Source organism: Xyrauchen texanus, chromosome 17 (assembly GCF_025860055.1).
Source record: "Xyrauchen texanus isolate HMW12.3.18 chromosome 17, RBS_HiC_50CHRs, whole genome shotgun sequence".
Taxonomy (NCBI): Eukaryota; Metazoa; Chordata; class Actinopteri; order Cypriniformes; family Catostomidae; genus Xyrauchen; species Xyrauchen texanus.
In genome coordinates, this window is record NC_068292.1 from 39,399,715 (window position 1) to 39,424,300 (window position 24,586).

General features: G+C 38.2%; 1 protein-coding gene across 1 annotated transcript; it reads left to right on the plus strand.

The window, feature by feature from the left end:
• Window positions 1–11,377: 11,377 nt before the first annotated feature.
• On the plus strand, window positions 11,378–15,920 carry LOC127657692 (uncharacterized). The gene is made up of 3 exons (XM_052146535.1): window positions 11,378–11,647; window positions 11,963–12,302; window positions 15,843–15,920. Exons 1-3 carry the CDS (start codon window positions 11,421–11,423, stop codon window positions 15,918–15,920), a joined length of 645 nt encoding a protein of 214 aa, XP_052002495.1. The 5' UTR covers window positions 11,378–11,420.
• Window positions 15,921–24,586: the final 8,666 nt, after the last annotated feature.

Genomic DNA, 24,586 nt, shown 5'->3' on the forward strand with positions numbered 1-24,586 from the left:
TAAGTCAAAAACTTTGGGGGCGTTCTCATTTAGAATCAGAAGAACTTCCTTTTCAATGTGCCTGAAAGTTTTCTGAATTGAATAAAAGATATATAAACTATTTAAAAATGTAAATTACTTATGGAATTATCTTTAGAGATAATTTACCTTGAAAAAATAAGTCTTTTTTTTAGAATACCTAGATTTCACATGGGTCTTTTTTTAAACCCACATATGTATTAAAGAGAGGTGAAGTTACTGTACATATGTGTTCTGGGGTTAATATCTTAAGGAAAAAAAAAAAAAATATATATATATATATATATATATATATATATATATATATATATATATATATATATATATATACACAGTGCATCCGGAAAGTATTCACAGCGCTTCACTTTTTCCACATTTGGTTATGTTACAGCCTTATTCCAAAATGGATTATATTCATTATTTTCCTCAAAATTCTACAAAAAATACCCCATAATGACAACATGACAACATGAAAAATCACATGTACATAAGTATTCACAGCCTTTGCCGTGACACTCAAAATTGAGCTCAGGTAAATCCTGTTTCCTCTGATCATCCTTGAAAAGTTTCTACAACTTGATTGGAGTCCACCTGTGGTGAATTCAGTTAATTGGACATGAGTTTTAAAGGCACACACCTGTCTATATAAGGTTCCACAGTTAACAGTGCATATCAGAGCACAAACCAAGCCATGAAGTCCAAGGAATTGTCTGTAGACCTCTGAAACAGGATTGTATTGAAGCACAGATCTGAGGAAGGGTACAGAAAAATGTCAGCAGCATTGAAGGTCCAAATGAGTACAGTGGCCTCCATCATCCTTAATGGAAGTTTGGAACCACCAGGACTCTTCCTTGAGCTGGCTGCCCGGCCAAACTGAGCGATCGGGGGAGAAGGGCCTTAGTCAGGGAGGTGACCAAGAACCCGATGGTCACTCTGACAGAGCTCCAGTGTTTCTCTTTGGAGAGAGGAGAAACTTCCAGAAGAACAACCATCTCTGCAGCACTCAACCAATCAGGCCTGTATGGTAGAGTGGCCAGATGGAAGCCACTCCTCAGTAAAAGGCACATGACAGCCCACCTGGTGTTTGCCAAAAGGCACCTGAAGGACTCTCAGACCATGAGAAACAAAATTCTCAAGTCTGATGAAACCAAGATTGAACTCTTTGGCCTGAATTGCAAGCGTCTAGAGGAAACCTCATCACCAAGCCAATACCATCCCTACAGTGAAGCATGGTGGTGGCAGCATCATGCTGTGGGGATGTTTTTCAGCGGCAGGAACTGGGAGACTAGTTAGGATCGAGGGAAAGATGAATGCAGCATTTACAGAGACATCCTTGATTAAAAAAAACCTTCTCCAGAGCACTCTGGACCTCAGACTGGGGTGAGGGTTCATCTTCCAACAGGATAACAACCCTAAGCATACAGCCAAGATAACAAAGGAGTGGCTACGGGACAACTCTGTGAATGTCCTTGAGTGGCTCAGCCAGAGCCCAGACTTGAACCCGATTGAACATCTCTGGAGAGATCTGAAAATGGCTGTCCACCGATGCTCTCCGTCCAACCTGATGGAGTTTGACAGGTCCTGCAAAGAAGAATGGGAGAAACTGCCCCAAAATAGGTGTGCCAAGCTTGTAGCATCATACACAAAAACACTTGATGCTGTAATTGATGCCAAAGGTGCTTCAACAAAGTATTGAGTAAAGGCTGTGAATACATTTTGATTTGTTTCATTTTTTTATTCTTAATAAATTTGCAACTATTTCAAACAAACTTCTTTCATGTTGTCATTATGTGGTATTGTTTGTATAAATTTAAGGAAAATAATGAATTTTATCCATTTTGGAAAACCCGACATATACACATACAAAAATTGTTTAGAATGAATGATTAACAAAAAAGAGAGATCTATAATGAGTGGGGCTCAGGTGCATTCAATAAGGCAGAAAATCAGATCCAGATTGGGTTTCGTGATAATAATGTGGGAAATTGTGCTATATAAGTAACTTAACTTACACTTACATTTACACAAGCAGGTATAATCCACATGAATTAGAAATGAAACTTGACCGCTCCAGGTCCAAAGATGCAAGACTAATATCGCAAGCCATTTTGTCTTTTAAAATCTTTTTTCCAACTAGCCTTAATTATAATTTAGATATCTACAATTGCATTTTGGCGAGTCACGATTATAATTTGACTAGTCAGAATGCTAATTTGAAATATCTGCAATATATCTGTTAAAATCTTTAAACACTGTTAAAAAATTGCAGTCAATTGACAAGAGAGAAGCCTCATTTAACACTAAGCAATCGATCATTAAGCTGCTATTAATCGTCTGTGAATTTCCTAGTTATTATAACTTCTGTATTATTAATTAATACATAACCTATATTAATTAATGGTACTAACAATTCAATGCATTTATTTAATTAGTATATTAAACATGCTTGTGTGTTATTTGTCAATACCGTTACAGCCCACATGATGGCAGTGTGTAACAGCAACATGGAGAGAAGCATGCAGGAATCCCTGCATGCAGAATTCTGTAGAAACATAAGTGTTTAGAGAAGAACACCTACTAATGCATGCCGGGCCGAACTAGGCAGATACCCCCTTATTATACATATTGAAAAACAATCCCTCAAATTTTGGACACACCTAAATTCAAGTTCCCCTAACACACTGTAACATGAAGCCCTTAAAACCCAAGAGCAGAAGCCTAAAACCAGTCCCCTTTGTCAGCTGGCTCTGAAACTCACAAACCCACTAACAACTAACAAACACCAGTTCCAGACCAGCACTGCTGAACAAAACCAAATCAGAATAAACCAAATCATTAAAGAAAGCAAAAATTCATATTTGGACCATTGGGAAAATGAAAGTAAAAACCAAAGAAAATTGGAATGTTATCGGGCCCTAAACAGAATATCTGCACACTGTAAGAGATCCAAAACAGAGACGGATCCTCACCAAATACAGACTCAGTGATCACAATCTGGCCATAGAAAAAGGCCGACACAGACAAACATGGCTTCCAAAGGAAGAACGAGTCTGTGCTCACTGTGACACGGGTGAGGTCGAGACAGAGACACACTTTCTCCTTCACTGTGAGAAATTTAGAGAGCTGAGAGAGAGATACCTCCACAAACTCTCAAACCTCATGCCACAGTTTTTCAGAAATCAATCAGATACATGTGTTACTGGGGGAGGACCATCATGCATCAGTTGCAGCTAAATTCATTTTTGAGCTGCACACACTCAGAAACCAATTACTGCCTTAATGCACTTCACTCACAGTACTTTTATTCTCTTATGCTCATAATGTCATGTTAAATGCTTATTTTGTTTGATATTGTATAGTGTATATTGTTATTATAGTTTTTTATTTTATTTGATTCATTACCTGGCACCTTATTTTAATTCTATCTTATTATTATTATTTGGCTTGTCATTATCTGTTTTGTGTATTAATGCTTTGGCAATATTGTATGTAAACACAATCATGCCAATAAAGTACTTGAGAAGCACTTCTGTGTTGGAGTGATGATGCATGGATCAATAAAGATGTTTCTAATAACTACATGCCCACTGTAGACATGCAATGTGCAGTTCACCTTTGAGCTAATGTAGGGGTCTCTTCTGATTTTATTTGTGTTTATTTGGGAATGATGGCTGATACAAGTGCTCATCATGATTGTTTCTTATTGTTGTATTTATTTTTTAATTGCAAAATTCTGTTTAAAATAAACCAAACATGCAAGACTGACATAAAAAGATCAAATCTTTATCCTTTTTTTTTTTTAGGTGTGGCATAGTAGAGAAGCAATTTGCATAAGCATTTTAGATATCTGTAAAGTCATTTTCACGTGTAAGAATGTTGGTTTAAAGACATCTCTTTTAAAATACTTTCCAGACAGATTAATAATTGCAGATATCTCCAAATAAAGATCTTCTTGCTCTTTAATCAATTTGAGATATCCATAAATACATTATAGACATCTTTAAATGAAAATTGACTAGTAATATATCTAATAGATACAAATATTGCCTATTAAATACTGACTAGTCACAAATCCAATTCAATAAATCTCAAATTATTATCAAATTTTTTATTAGGATATCTTTAAAGATGCAGAATTGTAGAAAGATCTGTAATTTAATTATGACTAGTCAAAACCATATTAAAGATATCTTTAATTAAGTTCTGACTAAATTACAGATATCTACTACAAGTAACAACTTAATTAGATATTTCTTAAATTATCATTTGTACTAGCCTAGTAACAAATCAATTGTAGATATCTGCAATTACAATTGCTTCTGGGAAAAACTCTATTGTAGATATCTGAAGATAGGTTTATAGCCTATACAATATGGAAACAAATGACTGGTCAAAGTTGCATTGTAGGTGTCTTAAATGTTAATTATGACTAGCAGTGGCAGAGCTAGGGTGTGACCCATTGGCCACCCCACTCGCAATTGCTGTTTTAGTCATTTTTTTTGGTACAATTTCGTTCTTTAGAGGTGAAATTATCTCTGTACAAGTGTACAAACTTTCCGACGACATGATCACGTGCCTCTGCCTGGCCACCCCTTTGAAAAACTCCTTGCTCCGCCCCCGATGACTAGTCAAAAATGCATCGCAGATATCTTCCGTGTAAATTATGACTAGTCAGGAATACATTGTAGATATCTTAAAAGTGAATTACTACAAGTCAAAAATGCACAACAGATATCTGAAATTGGAATTTTGACAGGTCAAAACATAATTATGGATAGTCAAATCTGAATATTAAATGATAAAAGCGCCTGACATAAAAATAATGCTGAACTTCTACATGAACTAAAATGATCAACGCTTGTTGTAGCTGGAGAATTATGTTTAAATATATGATGGATTTCATTAACAAGCGCTTGTAAGGGACCGTCTACAAATTCTATCCACAGCACAAAAACATCAGGGTGTCCAAGTATTCATTCATAAATTCAAATAAAGTGCAAGTTATTCATACAATTTCCAATCTTTAGAATGTTGTTTTGAAATAAGTGTTTAAAACAGAACATGCAAGGCAGTTGCATTAAACACTTGTCCACCAGTGACGTTTTATCACAGTGTGTGGACTTTTTAGACGATCTCTATTAATCATAAGCGAATATTTATTAAACATTTAATTTTAATTAAACTTTACCCCGCTGAATATTATTATGCAATCATGCAGTTCAAATGTAATTAGTCTATTTATGATGATGTGAGGTCATTGATTGGAGAATGAAAATACCACTCTTAATATGCTACCACTGCAATTTAGGGAGGGGTTAACACGGGCACTGTATTAACATTAGCACTGTGTCACAGGGCCCTTAGAATCGTCATATGCTGGCAGAATCTAGTTTGGAGTAAAGAGAAGTGAAATAGAATTAAAATCTCCGTTGATTGTGATGGCCGACAGAGGGCGACATTGAGTCTTCAGCTACATTATCTCATTAGCCTACCTCTTAATCAATTATATGGTAGAAAGAATTATATTACATGCATTCTGTAGTTTAATGTTTAGGTCTTGTTGTCCTACCCTGCCCTGGGTATGGTGTATTTCAGTTTCAAAGAAGTCTCTCGACATCCTTATTTATGTATAATTATGCTTGTTGTAAATTAGACAAGAGGCTAATCATTTTCTGGCTTAAATTCACTTTCAAGTAAATTAAATTCAAATTCATTTATATATATATATATATATATATATATATATATATATATATATATAGTAATATATAACAAACAAAAAAAAAACAAAAAAAAAATATATATATATATATATATATATATATATATATATATATATATATATATATATATATATATATATATATATATATATATATATATATATATATATATATATATATATATATATATTTTTTTTTTTTTGCATTATTATTGTGAATGCAAGCTTTCAGCTTAAAGGGTTAGTTCACCCAAAAATGAAAATGCTCTCATCATGAGCGTGAATTACTTTCTTTCTTCTGCTGAACTGAAATGAAAATTTTTAGAACAATTTCTCAGCTCTTTTGGTCCATACATTTCAAGTGAATGGGTGCCAAATAATGTCAGCTCAAAAAGTCACATAAATCAGCATTTAAGTAATCCATAATCCATCCGGCTGAAAAACTTGATGATAAACAGAACATGAACATAAATGTAAAAAGTATTTTTACTTGACACTGATGTGATCTAAACATATCAAATCAATCAAATCAAAAATCAAATAAAATCAAAATCAAATTAAATCACTTTATTATCACTCAACCATATACACAAGTGCAACAGTGGGTGAAAGTCTTGGGTGCAGTTCCAAGCAACATATAAAAGTTATGACAGTGATGAGCAGTGGTTAAATTGGCTTTTGTAGGGAGGGGGAGCCCTTATTTACCGTGAATGGTCATCATTCAAAATCCCGCCGTAAAATGACTTAGGGTTTTTACACCAAAGGGGCTCTTTTTCCAGTATTAATGTGTAAGGTAGGGTTGAGTAGTTATTCAAACAAAGACAAATACTTTACAATTCACTTATTTTATTATTATTTTTTATCTTGAATGTTAACAGTCAGGCAACGGATTTCACCCTCGTAAAATGTATGAAAGGAACATGTTTGAAAATATTGCAAGCCAGAGACGAATATGTAAATGTATTTTTTATTTGTACAATTTAGAAACGTTGAAGTCCCTTCGCACCTGTATGTAAATGTAACTCTTGCAGTAATTATTTATCATATTCATGCAGCCTGTGTTACTCTGTTGAGTGTTGAAAAACCATCGAGGAGAAACGCATCATGACACTTTTAGCATGTAAACGGGTAAAGGAAAAAAAAAGAGTAAACTCGCCCGCTTTGCGAGAAACATTAAACGTTCTATAAAGTTTTTTTTTTTATTAGTAAAACTGAATAACAAATTAACAGGGAAGTAGAGTTGGAAAAAAAATTATAATCTCCACCTTTATTGAGGTTTGTAATGCCTGATAGAAAAGTATCTATCTTTGAGAGCAATATAATACTTTAGGTAATTGCAGAATAGTCCCATTAGTCACAGATACACTTCAGAAAATTGAGTACACAACTATTTCTGGCCTTAGAAGTTACAAAAACCAAATAAATGCAGAACATTGGCTCTCAAAAGCATTACAATGTTAAGACTAGCACACTGACCTAACCATGGTAATGAGGAGCCTTTCCTTCTGTGTAATATGTGTATAAATATTAGGTAACAAATGGGATAATAATGGGCTCATGCTCATGTACAGACAGGAGCAGTCTGGCGTCACTGTCGTGCACCTACAGTATATGCAAACTGTTAAAAATCAATATATTACTTTAGATGCTCACGCAGCTGATGTTATTCTTCATTTAGTAGTTCATTTAACATGTAAACTAACATGCTTTAGTTATATAACATGTTCTAGCTACATGCTATTTTTATATTCGATCGCTCTAGCCGTTAGCGGGTTTCCATAGTAACGTCGCTGTCTTAGAATTGTGACAGTTTTCCCTTGATGGTTGTGGGCGGGGTGCTGAACCAGCGATTAATGCATTTATGACGTCTGATAATTCCATGTAGCCTGGGTGTCTCTGTGTAGTCTTGCTAATTGTTCAGTCTCATATGCCATGTATTTGCCAGGAGTCAGGAGATGAAAAATAATTTAAGTGGAATAACAATATTTGGTGCTGAAGGAGACGGAGCTGAGCTCCGGCAGGGAGTGTTGTGGACCTGAGGAGGCGGAGCTGCGCTCCGATGCGCTCCGGCCCAATTTAACCTCTGGTGATGAGACATTTACCAATTTACAATAATCATCAGATTTACACAAATTTGATAAACATGATTTACAAAACTAATAGACACATAATTACTCACAACACAATATAGAATACACAGTATAGAATAAAAATAATATATATAAATGTGCAGTAAGGTTTTATAGTGTTGTACTGACTTTCAGGCTGTTGGTTGATAGGCAGTTGCCAGTGTGTTGTTAAGAGAAATATAATTATGACAGTCCAGTGTGAGATTAATAATCCTCCAATCCTCCAAGATTTTTTCACACACCACAGTACATATACCCCAGAGGGAAGGAAGCTCACCTACGATGATGTGTCTGGCAGTTCGCCTGACGCTTTGCAGGGCTTTGCGGTTGAGAGTGGTGCTGTTGCCGTACCAGGCAGTGATGCAACCAGTCAGGATGTTCTCTACAGTACTGGTGTAGAACAGTGTGAGGATGTGGTGGTTCATATAATTAATGTGTCTTGAAGTTTTACACATTTCTGAAGTGTATTCTGTTGTATGATTGGAATAGTGATACTTTGGTCATAGCAAGTGTGTTGGTGATCCTCTAAAGCAACACTAATGAATCTAGTCACCCTATTACAGAAAATTACACATAAGTTACATAATGGTAAATTTAGACATGGTGAAAAGGACAAAACTGACTAAAAGATAGCTAGCTATTTGAATTTGCAATTTATATATATGTAAAAACATTAGCTTTTTGGCTGATGAAACTATTAAAAGCCTTTTGTTTATTACCATTTAGCACAAATGAAGTACAATTAATTGCTCTAAATTGTACTTATCTACTCTATTGGGTAAGGCTGTGGACTGGTTAATTGCAAAACAGAGTTCCCAAAAGAACTTTACTTAACTTGCTTTGCTCACTTAAACCCAAGTTGCTACAGAGGAACTCTTTTAGGCAATTATGATGCCTTTATATGCCATTGGAATTTCCCTACATCCCACCATTGAAATGTTAGCAGGGGTGGTTCTAGTGTCAGTGGCAATTTGGGGCTAGGCCCAGACCTCAGTGGAAATATAATGATACCATTGTTTGATGAAATATTGAAATACAATACACTTACAGTAATAAAAGCTGTGGAAAAGTATTTGCCCCATCCTGATTTCTTCTGTTTTTGTGTATATCTCATACTAAATTGTTTCAAAAATTATATTCATAAAATCTAACATAAAACAAAGACAATCTGAGTAAACACAAAATACAGTTTTTAAATGATAATTTTATGAATTGAAGCAAAGAAAATTTTATCTGCATGACAAAGTGTCATTTTCTGTAATAACATGGATTTCAATTTAGTGCTATGTTAACATAGACAAATGCTTCATAGTGGTCATCCTCAGCACTTTCCTCACTGAAGTAATTAAAATCCAGTTCATGCAGGCGAAATATCAGAAAAATACTTCTAAATTGCTGGAGATGTGTCTATACAAATGATTTTGGTCCATTTACTTCTCGTACTTCAAAAAAGTTATATCATTTGCAGGCTATTTTATTCTAATGTTTCTGTTTTACTTCCAAAAGTGAGATTAGTCAACTGTGGATGCTTTGGTGGTGGCAGACAATTATAGACTTTGTAGTCATCATGGAAGTCAAATTTCATCCAAACTATGATGCTAACTGTAAAAACACCATGTTCTGAATGGCTCCACTATCTAGTAAAATCCTTTAGTTAAAGGGCTCTTACTGTAGGATGAGTATACTACCAGTAAACATGCTATTTTAAAACGTTTTACTACTCTTTCTGTTTTAATGTTCTGTTGGCAAACCATATAGCACTTTGCACCTTGCCATTGCATTCTCTAGGCATGATTATTATCTCCTGCTCGATTAAACTTCCTAGTGCTTTATGCATGTGCAGAGTGCTAGATGATGCTTGGAAATGTAATCGAGCTTGAAATCATGATCACCAAGGAGACTACAAATGTCAAGATTTATAGTGAAAAAGGAGTTACATTTTGGTCTGTTGTGACTCAAAACCCATTGAATTGCTTCAGAAGACATGGATGAAACAACTAAAGTCATCTGCATTACTTTAATGATGCCTTTATGTGCTTTTTGGAGCTTCACAGTTTTGGTTACCATTCACTTGCATTGTATGGACCTACTGAGCTGAAATATTCATCTAAAAATCTCTGTTTTGTGTTCTACAGAAGAAATAAAGTCATACTTATCTGGGATGGCATGAGTTTGAGTTAATGAGAATTTTAATTTTGGGTGAAATCTTCCTTAAAAGGATTTGTTTCAGTCTTGAAACTTTAGCCAATAACGTTAATAGAATTACAAATTAGTTCTTAAAATATAATATGCTGAAAATCTGTACAAAAAACCCCAAAATGTAGCCAATTAAAAGTTAATTACCAGAAATGTTTCTTTAGACACAAATAAGACAACACCACACAACATGCATGGTAGACCTGTAATAGAAGTTATAAATTAAACTAGATGTCTCAATTTCTCCCAGTAAAACTGGTTGTCACAATGCAATCAGACTGATTACACAGTAAAAAAAGTAGGTTGTCTTTTCTTTGTCGTGGTCAAAGCGGTAACTGTTGTTGTTGGGCGCATGTGAGTTCTATGTATAATGTCCACAGAGGGGCATCAAAAGCGAGTTGTAGCGAGTTGCATTTTTATATTTTACAAGCTGTACCCCTTAAACCAAACCCCAAATCTAAAGCTACAATCTATGGAGCTAAAATGTAATATAAGAGGGGAAAATGCAACCTCTGAACCATGTTTCGTCACTGATTATGCAAACATGATTATTTCCTGGTTTCAACACAGGATCTCAAACCTGGTCTTTCACATTACTGAAGGAACACCCTTCTGATTGTGCAACAGAGACAAAAACACTTGAGCTGATGCAAAAATGTCTTATACAAGGGCGTAGGTTTGATTTGAAAGTTCGTAGGGACATATTGCAAGGAGGACATTATTCAAAATGCTGATATTAAGAATGCAAGAAAGTATATTCTCTATCAATTTGATATTGTGGTCCATACAGTCTCTTTGATATTGTGGTCCATACAGCTCACTTGCTTGTTTTCAACAGGTGAAAATCATAAGTCTGAAAATTTAGAAAAGTAACAGCACACCTCTCCTCAACAACCCAAACTATTCCTCAAGTCAAGTAATTATTTTATGTATTGCGCTTTTCTCAGCACACATCGTTTCAAAGCAGTTTTACAGAGAATTCTACATTAACATAAAGTGAAACTGTAATATCTATAAAGAGTGATCATTATGTAATTTTATTAAATATGATTGTAAATTGTGTATACAAATAAATAATTATATAATAGTTGTATTTAGAACCCCAGTGAGCAAGCTGAAGGCGACTGTGGCAAGGAACACAAAACTCCATAAGATGTTGGTTAATGGAAAAAAATGTCTTTGAGGTTCATCCTGGATTAACTGCAGAAGTTCACATAGGTGCATTGTTCTTTGTTAGTTGGCTGATGAAGGATTTTGTTGACAATTCATTGATTGTCATTCATAATAACTGGACTTTTTCACCACAGGCTTCACTATGTAACAATACATCTTTTGAATTCCATGCCATTACTACAATGCAACCCACAAAATTACATGTTGTTGTCATCTATCGCCCCCCAGGTCAGCTGACAAGCTTTCTTGAGGAATTGGATGTCCTGCTGTCCTCCTTGCCAGAGGATGGCAGGCCACTTGTGGTTCTTGGTGATTTCAACATACACCAAGACAAACCCCAGGCCATTGAACTGAATACTCTTCTGGCCTCATTTGACTTGGAAAGACTACACACCACAGCAACTCACAGGTCGGGCAACCAGCTGGACCTCATTTATACACGTAACTGTACCACCTCTAATATTCTTGTTACACCTTTACATGTGTCTGATCACTACTTTGTTCAATTCAACATGATTCTCCCATCCATTGTAAACCCGACCCCACCTTTGGTTTCCTTTCGCCGTAACCTCCGTTCCCTCTCACCCTCTCGCCTTTCCACTGATGTCTCTGCCTCTCTTCCCACAATAAATGTATTTTCCATGCTTGATGTAAACACTGCCACAGACACACTTAGCTCTACTTTAACAACCTGTCTAGACAACATCTGTCCTCTCTCCTCTAGACCAGCACGGACTACACCACCCAGCCCCTGGCTGTCTGACGTCCTTCGTGAACATCGGACTGATCTCAGGGCAGCTGAGAGGAGATGGCGGAAATCTAAAGATCCAGCTGATCTAGGTAAATATCAGCTTCTGCTTGCAACTTTTTCAAATAACGTTAAAACTGCAAAAACTTCATATTACCAGACCAAGATCAACAGCACCACAGACACTCGTAGCTTGTTTAGAACATTTAACACACTTCTCTGCCCTCCCCCTCCACCACCTGACACATCACTGACAGCAGATATATTCGCCACATTTTTTACTGATAAGGTTACAGCCATCAGCAATACATTCACAGCACCACACCTTGTCAAACACCTGGCTCCTGTATGCAACCCTTTCCCTATGTTCTCTCCTTTAACTGACACTGAGGTCTCTAAACTCCTCCTCTCCAACCACCCCACAACCTGTTCCCTTGACCCCATTCCATCACACATTCTCCAGGCCATCTCTCCGTCCATCCTACCGGCACTTACACACATAATTAACACATCCCTTCTTGCAGGCACTTTTCCCACTACATTTAAGCAGGCTCGAGTAACCCCACTGCTGAAAAAACCTGCACTTAACCCCACACAGATAGAACACTACAGACCAGTCTCTCTCATCCCATTCATGGCAAAAACACTTGAAAGGGCAGTTTTCAATCAGATCTCCGCCTATCTCTCACAGAACAAGCTGCTGGATGACAATCAGTCAGGCTTCAAAAGTGGACACTCCACTGAGACTGCCCTGCTGTCTGTCATCGAGTCACTGAGACAGGCGAAAGCTGAATCCAGATCATCCGTTCTGATTCTGCTGGACCTTTCTGCAGCCTTTGACACAGTCAACCATCATATCCTACTCTCCACCCTCTCTAAACTGGGTATCACTGGAACTGTGCTTGACTGGTTCAACTCTTATCTCTCAGAAAGGTCCTTTGAGGTAGCATGGAGAGGGGAAGTATCCAAGCCACACCAGTTACTTACTGGGGTACCTCAGGGATCAGTGCTTGGGCCACTTCTCTTCTTCATATACACAACATCACTGGGACCCATTATCCTGTCACATGGTTTCTCTTACCACTGCTATGCTGATGACACGCAACTCTACTTGTCTTTCCAGTCCAACAACACCACAGTGACCGCTCGAATTGCTGCCTGTCTGGCAGACATCTCAGCCTGGATGAAGGAACACCACCTTCAACTCAACCCTGCCAAGACCGAACTCCTTGTCTTTCCAGCCAACCCGGCTGTTGAACACAACATCACCGTGCAGCTGGGTCCAACAACAGTTTCGCCTTCCAAAACGGTCAGAAATCTAGGGGTAACCATTGATGATGAGCTAAATTTCACAGACCACATTTCAAAGACTGCAAGATCATGTAGATTTACACTCTACAATATCAGGAAGATAAGACCCTTCCTCTCTGTACATGCCACACAACTGCTCGTTCAGTCCCTTGTCATAACTAGACTGGACTACTGTAACGCTCTCATTGCAGGCCTACCTGCATGTGCTATTAGACCTCTCCAAATGATCCAGAATGCAGCAGCACGTCTGGTCTTTAATGAACCTAAGAGAGCACATGTTACACCACTCTTTGTCTCTCTCCACTGGCTGCCGGTTCATGCACGTATTAAATTCAAGGCCCTGATGCTGGCATACAAAACAGTCACTGGGTCTGCTCCAGCATACCTAAAAACATTTATGCAGAGCTACGTTCCCACCAGAAGCCTGCGGTCGGCTAAGGAACGTCGCCTTGTCGTACCAAAACAAAGAGGCACCAAAACACTTTCCCGGACTTTCAGTTTCATCATAAAACGTTGGTGGAATGACCTTCCCAACTCAATCCGGGAAGTTAACTCACTCTCTATCTTCAAAAAAAGGCTAAAAACACATCTTTTCCAAAAGCACTTAACCGGTCACTAAAAAAAATAAAAAATTAAAAAATATATATATATTTACATTTCTTGTTGCACTTAAATCTGTTTTGTATACTATTCTGATGATAGTGAAACTTTGTAATATGGCACTTTTGTACCACTGTCTCCCTAAGATGATTCGCTGATGTTCTTCCTCTTTTGTAAGTCGCTTTGGATAAAAGCGTCTGCCAAATGAATAAATGTAAATGTAAATGTCTATGTATTCCATTTTGTAGTCCATCATTAGACCGAGTTGATGCAGGCAGAGATCAGTGAGGTGCATCGCAGTTCAACCGGAAGGTCATTTCAGTGAGGTCTATCCACGTCCAAGGTTCAGGCAGTGGCATATGAAGTATCCCATGTCTTATGGTTGGAGTTGGCATCAGTTCATCCTCTGAAGTCCATCGTAATAGACTGAAGTGATGTCTGGCTGGCACCGGCTGCATTTAGTCCTCATCACTCAGATACACGTAGCAATGGAGTCCGACACAAGCAGGAATGGTCCTAGATCTGGCTGGCTCTGGTAACCAGTTCAGACAACATTTAGCATTTTTCTGTCTGTATGGTTGCCTTCTGTATGTGCTTTAAATTAGCCTCTTTGGCCAGAACTTCATCTAATTCCACACACAGTATGATGAATTACTATTATCATACTGTAATTTATGGCTGCCAGAAATGAATGATATAAAACTGTGAGTATAATAAAACATGAAAAGATTATTACTGTTCCATGAATTTGTGAGACAAACTTTATTTATGTTTACAATGTGCTTTACCCCATTCTAGATACAGTATATACAGGTACATCCACATATCCACATACATGCACAGCCTACACACATTTGTATTAATATGAGAGGATTCATATAATGTAAAATGAAATAAGTTGCATGTAGAAACAAATTTACAAATTGAAGTATATACTGTATTACTGTAGATATATAAAGTATTGTATTTTTGGAAAGTGCTGAGTGCTTAATATGTTTTGAAAACCCTCACCATCTTTCTGGTGACTGATCGTGGTCTTTTCTTGACAATTATGGATAATTAGGCCGATATTGTATCTATGATGGCAACAACAATTATGTAGATGACAATAAAAAATATATATAAGGTTAGGCCAATACTAAGGTTTACATCAAGTATTCATGCCATACTGCAGTTCCCCTTCTGTCACTTACTCGATGTTGTGTCAATGTAGTGACACTAGGGGTTGCGCTTGAGAGCCCAGGACACCTCAATCTTTGAGAAAAGGCCAATGGTAATTGTCTAGTGGAATTTGCATGCCACTCCCCCGGACATACGGCTATAAAAGGAGAAGGAATGCCCACTTTCATTCAGATTTTTTCTTCGGAGCCGAGCGGTTGTGTATCAGCGAGCTGAATACTACAGCTGTACCATTTGCCTCGAAGAAGCGTATACTTGGATATACGGCGCATTCCAGCGGATTTATCTCCTTCTGCATGCCTAGTGCAGATTACGCCCCTGGGTTATAAGAGTATATTTCCTCTTTAAGAGCATTAAAGATGCTTTAAAAGCACTAAAAACGTCTTTATAAAGATGTCTCTCTGTCTTTGTGTGATTCCTGGATACGGTCGTTATCTCCCGTCTACGACGGCGCTGCCTCACATGTCTGGGCAGCAATCACACTGAGGCAGCTTTTGTGGATGGTTCATGTTCTCATTGCGAGAATATGACCATGACAACGTTGCGGTCGTGGCTTTCCTTCTTCTTGGGGAAAGCCACTCCAGCCACGCCCCACACTGCACCTTCTACCTACGGGTACGAGGCCATCCAGGCTGGCGCTGGAGGATATTTGGGGAATTCAATGGGTGCGGTCTCGCCGGGTAAATCCCCGCTGGCCTCCCATTGCCCATCACACTTGTTTGCCCCCATTGAGTTCCAACATGAGTCTAGCTCTCCTCATGGCCAGGTTAACGTCTCTTTCGGGGCTAGCGAGCAGGATGCCACCTTCGGGTCTGCCCGCCAGTCTGAGGCGATGCAGAGCTGACAGCTATGCTTGCCCTGGCTGCTGCGAGTATCGGGTTGGACTGGAACCCTCCATCCTCCCCTGAGCCCTCAGGATGCCGCTCAAAAAATTGATCCAATCAAGATTGGTTCTCAGTGGGAGACCTGAAGGATGCGTACTTTCATGTCTCGGTTTTACCTCGACACAGACCCTTCCTACGGTTTGCATTCGACGGCCGGGCATATCAGTACAAGGTCATCCCCTACTGCCTGTCTCTGTCCCCTCGTGTCTTCACGAAAGTCGCAGAGGCATCTCTTGCCCCGTTAAGGGAAGTGGGCATCTGTATACTCAACTATCTGCACATTAAGAAGAAAGATGGCGCCGATGTTAATGGCATGCCGTCTGCCCGTGTCTAGTTTGTTTCTTATTTCTGTTTTGTTCTTACTTATGCTTTTGTTTATACATGATTCTAGCACTACACTGGTGTATGATCGATCTACACTTTTAAATATTCGAATTATATTTGAGAAACATTTAAATGAAGCTCGGGAGGAACTCCAGTCCTATACTCTAAAACCGCCGCTAAGGATTCCTACATGGCTGCAACATGATCCCTGGTCCCCTTTGCCGAAAAGACGGCGGCGCCGCGGAAAGCGAGGAGGAAGGCTTGTCAAACTAAAGGCATACCTGGATTTCCTTCAGGGAGATCCGCGGCTTGCGGATGTGCAGTTGTGGGGCTGGAGCGGCGGTCGGGTGCTGTGTTGGCATGCGGACAGTGCGGTGTCTCGATGGATTCGACCTATTGTGCCAGAGGGGCCTGTGGCGAATCATTTTCGGCGTGCGCGGTATTTCCACCGGAATGGAATTAACGCGCAGAATCTTCGCTCTGTGCCATTTGGTCGTGGACTGTCGTTGGAGATTATGGACGTCGAAAGATCAGCTATAAGGTTGGCTTTGATAAATGTACGCTCTCTGAAAAACAAATCTTTTATCCTAAACGAGTTTGTTAGTACTCGGGCTCTAGACTTTGTTTTTATTACGGAAACTTGGATGAACACTGACAATACATACGTCTTGGGAGAAGCTGTACCAAATAACTATTCAGTCTTTAATTCTCCTCGCCAAATAGGAAGGGAGGAGGACTGGCCTCTATTTTTAAGAACAATTTTATTTGCACTTTACTTAAGTTTGAACAGTTTTCAAGCTTTGAACTTCAAGCTTTTGAATTGCAAACAACAATACCTGTCCTTTGTGCTGTTATTTACCGACCACCGAGAGCTAATAAGGATTATATTTCAGAACTGGCTGCCTTTCTAGCTGACATTGTTCTGAAATATGATAATATTTTATTAATGGGGATTTGAATATCCATGTTTGTTGTCCAACAAACCCATTGGCAAAAGACTTCTTAAATCTCATTGACTCGTTCGGGTTTCAACAAATGGTGAATGGCCCTACACACAATCGTGGCCACACATTGGACTTGATTCTATCACTTGGCTTAGTTATTAAGGACATTATTATTGAGGATTTTGTGTTATCCGACCACAATCCGATTTTATGTACCGCTTTCTCCCCTGTCAGCCGAGAAAACTGTGTCCAGCTAAAAGATTGTATCGTCCTCTAATACCTAATTCACATGTAGATTTTAATGTTTCTTTTATGGAGAAGTTGCAGTGTATGAAAGTGAATCTTTTATCTCCACATCTTGGTGTAGAAGAAACAATTAATAGTTTTAATTTTATATGCACAGAAACACTAGACTCTATTGCACCTTTGAGACAGGTGAGCAGAAAAAATAAGCCTCCTCCTTGGTGCAATGAACATGTTAAATCGTTACGTAAGAGAGTGCAGAAGATGTGAACGTAAATGGAAGAAAGATAAATTACAAATTTCGTATGAAATGTTAAGAGATGTCTTAGGTAAATTCCAACAGGCTATAAAAACTGCCAGGTTCAGATTTTTTCAGACATTATTGAGAAGAATCGTCAAAATTCAAGAATTCTTTTCTCAACAATTGATTTATTTTTGAACCCCAGATTAGAGGTGCCTGGAGTTATACCTATGAATTTATGTGAAAATCTTTTGGAATTCTTTTGTCGGACGTATATCGGACATCCGAAGGAATATACAACAGTGTTCATATGAGCCTATGGATACACCTGTAACTCATGCTGTGCTGTCCGATTTTGAGCCTATCTCCTTATCCACACTTTTAGACATTGTCTGTAAGCTAAAGCCGACAGCTTCTCCACAAGATGTTATTCCTACAGTGCTATTTAAGAAAGTTTTTGAGTTGATTGGTCCATTTGTATTATCAATAATTAATAAGAGTCTACTATCTGGAATTGTTCCAACTTATTGTAAACATGCTATAGTGGATCCTTTGCTGAAAAAAACTAATTTAGATAAGAGTGTGCTATGCAATTATAGACCAATCTCAAAGCTTCCTTATCTAGCAAAGATCCTGGAGAAAACGGTCTTTATTCAACTTGAGTCCTTCCTTACTGACAATACTATTGGTGAAGTGTTCCAGTCGGGGTTCAAAAAACAACATAGTACAGAATCTGCATTATTAAAAGTATTTAACGATGTTTTTATGGCCACAGATATTGGTGACTCAACCTTACTTCTGCTATTAGATCTTACAGCAGCGTTTGACACAATCGACCATAATATTTTAATTTCACGCTTAGACAATTATGTAGGTATTCGAGGTAATGTCTTAAATTGGATTAAGTCTTATCTCCAAAATAGAAGTTTTGCAGTGCAAATGGGAGAATGTACGTCGAACACAGCGACTTTATCATGCGGTATTCCACAAGGATCTATTTTAGCACCAGTTCTTTTCTCACTCTATATGCTTCCTTTAGGTCAGATCATGAGTAAATATGAGGTTTCTTTTCACTGTTACGCAGATGACACCCAGTTGTATCTACCCTTAAAACCAACTGTCCCTGCTGCTGTTGAAAGGCTGGTAGAGTGTCTTGGGGAGATTAAAAGCTGGATGTCTGTAAATTTTTTGTGTCTAAATGAATCAAAAACAGAATTGATTTTATTTGGCCCTTCAGAGTCTGCAGATCCATCTAAAACTGAATTGGGTACACTATCCCCTTATCTGATGCGTCAAGTAAAAACCTTAGGTATAATTTGTGATAGTGCACTGAAATTTGATAAACAGATAAATCAAGTAGGCCTAGTTAAAATGAGTTTCTTCCAGTTAAGATTAGTCGCTAAAATTAAACCCTTTGTAACACGGAAGGACCTGGAAAAGGTAGTTCATGCGTTTATTTTCTCAAGATTGGACTATGGTAATGCATTATACTATGGTGTCCAACACAAAGGCTTAAACAGATTGCAATTAATCCAAAATGCGGCCGCTAGACTCTTGACAGGCACTCGAAAAAATGAGCATATTACTCCTATATTAAGAGAACTACATTGGTTGCCGGTTTTCTACAGGATTAATTTTAAAATACTTTTATTTGTTTTTAAAGCACTACATGGCACTGCTCCGACATATATAGCTGATCTAATCCAGGTGAATAAACCAAAGAGAGCATTGCGCTCCGAATCATTAAATCTCTTGGTAGTCCCGCGCATGTAGGCCTACAGGAAAATGAGAGGAGACCGCTCCTTTGCAGCGGCTGCTCCCAGGCTGTGGAATAATTTACCTCATTATATCAGGGAATGTTCCTCTCTTACAGAGTTTAAACGACACTTAAAAACTTATTTTTTCACTCTGGCGTTTTGATCATTCATGAGTATTGTGCTAGTGATGTAATAGTTTATTATTGACGCCGCTTAGATTTTGAGGTGTCTGTGACAATGTTTTTAATTTAATTATGATTTTATGATTGTTATTTTATACTATGTACAGCACTGTGGTCAACTTCTGTTGTATTAATATGTGCTTTATAAATAAATTGAACATTGAACATTGAACATTGAACTACCTTGATGACTGGCTGATTCTAGCACACTCTCGAGAGTGACTGTGCGCACACAGGGACCTGGTGCTCACGCACCTCAGCCGTCTAGGGCTCCGAGTGAAAAGGCCCATGCTATTTACGTCGCTTCTCCCCCTCAGGGATGTGGGGAACTACATGACGTCTTTTGGGGCATTGGGGGAGGCTATGTGCAGTCTGATGCACCTGTATTACGCACGCAGCAGCAGCTTGCTTGCACCTGCATCAGCATTTCACGTAACACAGTTCAGCTGTTGTGCCGTTTTCTATAGTGACCCCTAGTGTCTCTACATCGACACAATGTCGAGTGAGTGACAAAAGGGGAATGTCTCGGTTACCCGATGGAGGGAACGAGACGTTGTATCCCTCTTGCCACACCGCTGTTCGGACCATGGGGGGCCATATCTCGGCTCCTCAGCACAAAACCTGAATGACAGTGGGCATTCCTTGTTCTTTTATAGCCGTATGTCCAGGGGAGTAGCATGCAAACAACTTCTCGTTCCCTCCATCGAGGAATGGAGGTTACGACAGTAACCGAGATGTTCTTCTCTGCTATTTGTCGGTGTCCAAACATGTTAGCATCTCAAGTCTGTGAAAGTCAAATAATACAATAAATGATAATTGATATAGTCTTTTCCAAACATGTAGGATACAACAGGGCTAAAGGCTCTGCAGGGTAAATGGCTCCATTGATTTTATTTTCTCCCAAACCACTAAATAGCAACAAAAACTACCATAGGACTTTCCCAAACACCTGTTTGTTTTTTCAAATGTTGCAAATTTATGAAAATCCCTGAAATTAACACATATCTTTTGAGACCAAAAATTTCAGCTTTGTATAAAGTCATTAAATCAAATATTTTTCAGTAACTGTCCAATAAGTGAAAGGATAGTATTTGGGGTAAAAGGCCCCCACTGTTGCAGGACATTTTTGACTTTTTCTGATGTAGTTATTTTGAGTAAGATGCATCTATTTGTCTCAAAGTTATCTGCATTAGTTGACAAATTGTGCTCCATAACTATTCACCCGTTATCACTTTAAACACCCTGGGGGCCTTTTACCCCCTTTCTCACTCATCACATTTTTTTAATCTGAATTTTAATAGAAACGTTTACATTTACATTTATGCATTTGGCAGAGGCTTTTATCCAAAGCGACTTACAGTCCACTTATTACAGGGACAATCCCCCCCGGAGCAACCTGGAGTTAAGTGCCTTGCTCAAGGACACAACGGTGGTGGCTGTGGGGATCAAACAAGCAACCTTCTGATTAACAGTTATGTGCTTTAGCCCACTACGCCACCACCACATAACCTTCCTTTGTTATTTATTTTCACACAAGATATGCCACTCATGTATTCATTAGGTTACAATGGGGCTAAAGGCACCCCTTAAGGAAATTTTGCTTTTTTTTTTGGTCACAATGTTTCAATGAAACATTGGTTGAAAATTGAAAATTGGTGAATTAATTAAATCAATTCAAAGTGCAGAAGGAAGGAGAAAAATAATATAAATACTAATAAAAATAAAAATATAATAGAGATGCTTTTTAAACATGCATGGTATTAGCTTGTCTAATTTCAATTGGTGATCAATTCCAATTTTTGGGGGCATAATGGCTAAAGGCCATTCTCCTGATAACTTATGTAGTTTACTTTGCAGTTTACCTACAAATCTGCATTATAAAAATCTCAAACTACAATTTCACACACAGAATTGATGGTAATAAGTGTAACGTTGATGCAGGCAGGAACGGACAAGACGAGATGACGAAGATGATGTGAGAACCCAAGTGCAGTTTATTAACTGAAAATATGAAAGAATCTAATACAAAACCATGAACAAACCAAGACTATGACAGCAAGACAATGAGATCCAAACCATACTTGACAAAAGACATTGGCAAACATGAGGGCTTAAAAACACAGACTATGGTTAAAAAGATAAAACACCCAACGACAAGTCTGAACTGATAACAAGATAACCAATGAATAGAAAACAGAACTGATCAGGGGATAACAAGAATAAACATGAAGCAAAGAAAAGAGAAGACTAATAAACCAAAAACCAATAAAAACAAAAGGCATGAAACAAGATGGTCACATATATAAGACAGGATCACATGAGGGGGATCTGGATATCAAATGACAATAAACATGAACAAGGAAACACTGAACTTAACTTCCACAAAAAAAGACATGAAATCAAAACACGAAAACATGAATGTGAACAAAAACGCACAAACATGTGACAATAAGTGATTCAGTGCCTTAAAACCAGCTAAATCATGTCTAAAACATGAAGGATCTTCAAAGTTATCACTTGGATTATATATATATATATATATATACATACATACATACATACATACACTCATCGGCCACTTTACTTATTCATGCGATTATCTAATCAGCCAATCGGGGGGCAGCAGTGTATGTATAAAATCATGCAGACATGGTCAAGAGCTTCAGTTAATGTTCACATCAACCATCAGAATGGGGATTGATAAAAAACATAGAGTGGGCGGCAGTTCTGTGGGTGAAAACAGCTTGTTAAAGACAGAGGTCAGAGGAGAATGGCCAGACTGGTCTAAGCTGACAGAAAGGTGACAGTAACCCAAATAACTACACGTTACTACAGTTTTATGCAGAAAAGCATTTCTGAACATACAGCACATCGAACATTGAGGCGGATGGGCTAGCAGCAGAAGACCCCTCCGGATACCACTACTGTCAGCTAAGAACAGGAAACTGAGGCTGCAGTGGGCACAGGCTGGACAGTAGACAATTGGAAAAACATCACCTGGTCTGACAAATCTGGATTTCTGCTGAGGTACACAAATGGTAGAACAGCTGCAGACTCAGTTTTCTGTTCTTGGCTGACAGAAGTTGAACCCACGTGGTCTTCTGCTGTTGTGGCCCATCCGCCTCAAGGTTTGACATGTTGTGCATTCTGAGATCCTATTCTGCTCACTACAATTGTACAGAGGGATTATCTGAGTTACCATAGCCTTTCTGTCAGCTCGAACCAGTCTGGCCATTCTCTGTTGCCCTCTTTCATCAACAGGCTGTTTTTGTCCACAGAACTGTCGCTTACTGGTTGTTTTTTGGACCATTCTCATTACACTCTAGAGACTGTTGCACGTGAAAATCCCAAGAGATCGGCGGTTACGGAAATACTTAAACCAGCCGGCCTGGCACCAACAATCACGCCACAGTCTAAATCACTGAGATAACATTTATCCCCCATTCTGATGGTTGATGAGAACATTAAATGAAGCTACCCATATCTGCATGATTTTATACTGCTGCCACATGATTGACTGATTAGATAATCGCATGAATAAGTACATGTACAAGTGTACCTAATTAAGTGGTCGGTGAGTGTATATACAGTGTGGGAACTGGCTGAACAGTCAACATAAGGTTTAATGTAAAACTCAACATAAAGCAAACATAAACAAACACACACACACATGCAGCGCGGCCAGGTGCATCTCTCTCTCTCTCTCTCTCTCTCTCATAACCCAGGGGCGTAATCTGCACTAGGCATGCAGAAGGAGATAAATCCGCTGGAATGCGCCGCATATCCAAGTATACGCTTCTTCGAGGCAAATGGAACAGCTGTATTATTCAGCTCCTGTTACATACAATTGTGTTAAAACAACAAACTGCAGCAAACTTTCAGTGTTTTCTCCCTCAACCTATGACACAGTGGGTGCGCTAACAAGGAGGCTAAAGGCTACAGGCCCTAACGTCAGTTGCTAGTGCACCTCTTGAGATCAAGAGAGTGAGGTTTAAACACTTCACAGCTATCTACCAGCTGGCTCCAGTTACATGCTCATAACTTAAAGCATGCATAAAAGGACAGATGATATCTGTAATGTATTCTAGTTTAATACAATATGAGTAAATATTTGAGCAGCTACATCCAGTTTTTCAACTTCTGTTCCTGTAAATGGTGTTGCTTTCAGTTACAGAAAAAACGGTTGCAGAGAAAACTCTGGAGAACCTTTTGTCATAATTTCTTTTGTTAAGTCCAGAGTAGATTCGGTTCATTTGTTACCAGATCTCTTTCTCCCCCTCAGGAAATATCACTCAACACTTACTCATAATACTTGAGTAAGGAGACAAAATGATGTTAAAAATTCAACAACGTTAAATTCATCAAGTACTATTATTACAAGCTTAGGGAAGTCCTTGAATAGAGACAGGCCTTATCTCTACTTTTGTATTTATGAAGACGATATAGCACACAATATCACATTAAACAGCAATAGCAGGAAGAAAGAACATAACATGAAAAAATTATTATATTTAAAATCAATATAAAGAAAAAAGAAACTCATTTTCAAAAAACATCCTTCAGAGGAGATATTAAATGAGTGTCTGACTCTCTATTCATTAAAAATACCCTTTCTCTGTAAATCAACATATGTATCATGCTTTGGGTTTAAAAATACGCATATATATATATACAGTATATATATGTGTTACAACTTCCTTGCCATGACGATGTAAATTCAACAAACCCTAAAACCCTAAAACAACCACACACACACACACACACACACACACACACACACACACACACACACACACACACACACACATGTTGTGTTTCCATGTTTTATGGGGACTTTCCATAGACATAATGGTTTTTATACTGTACAAACTTTATATTCTATCCCCTAAACCCAACCCTACCCCTAAACCTAAACCTCACAGAAAACGTTCTGCA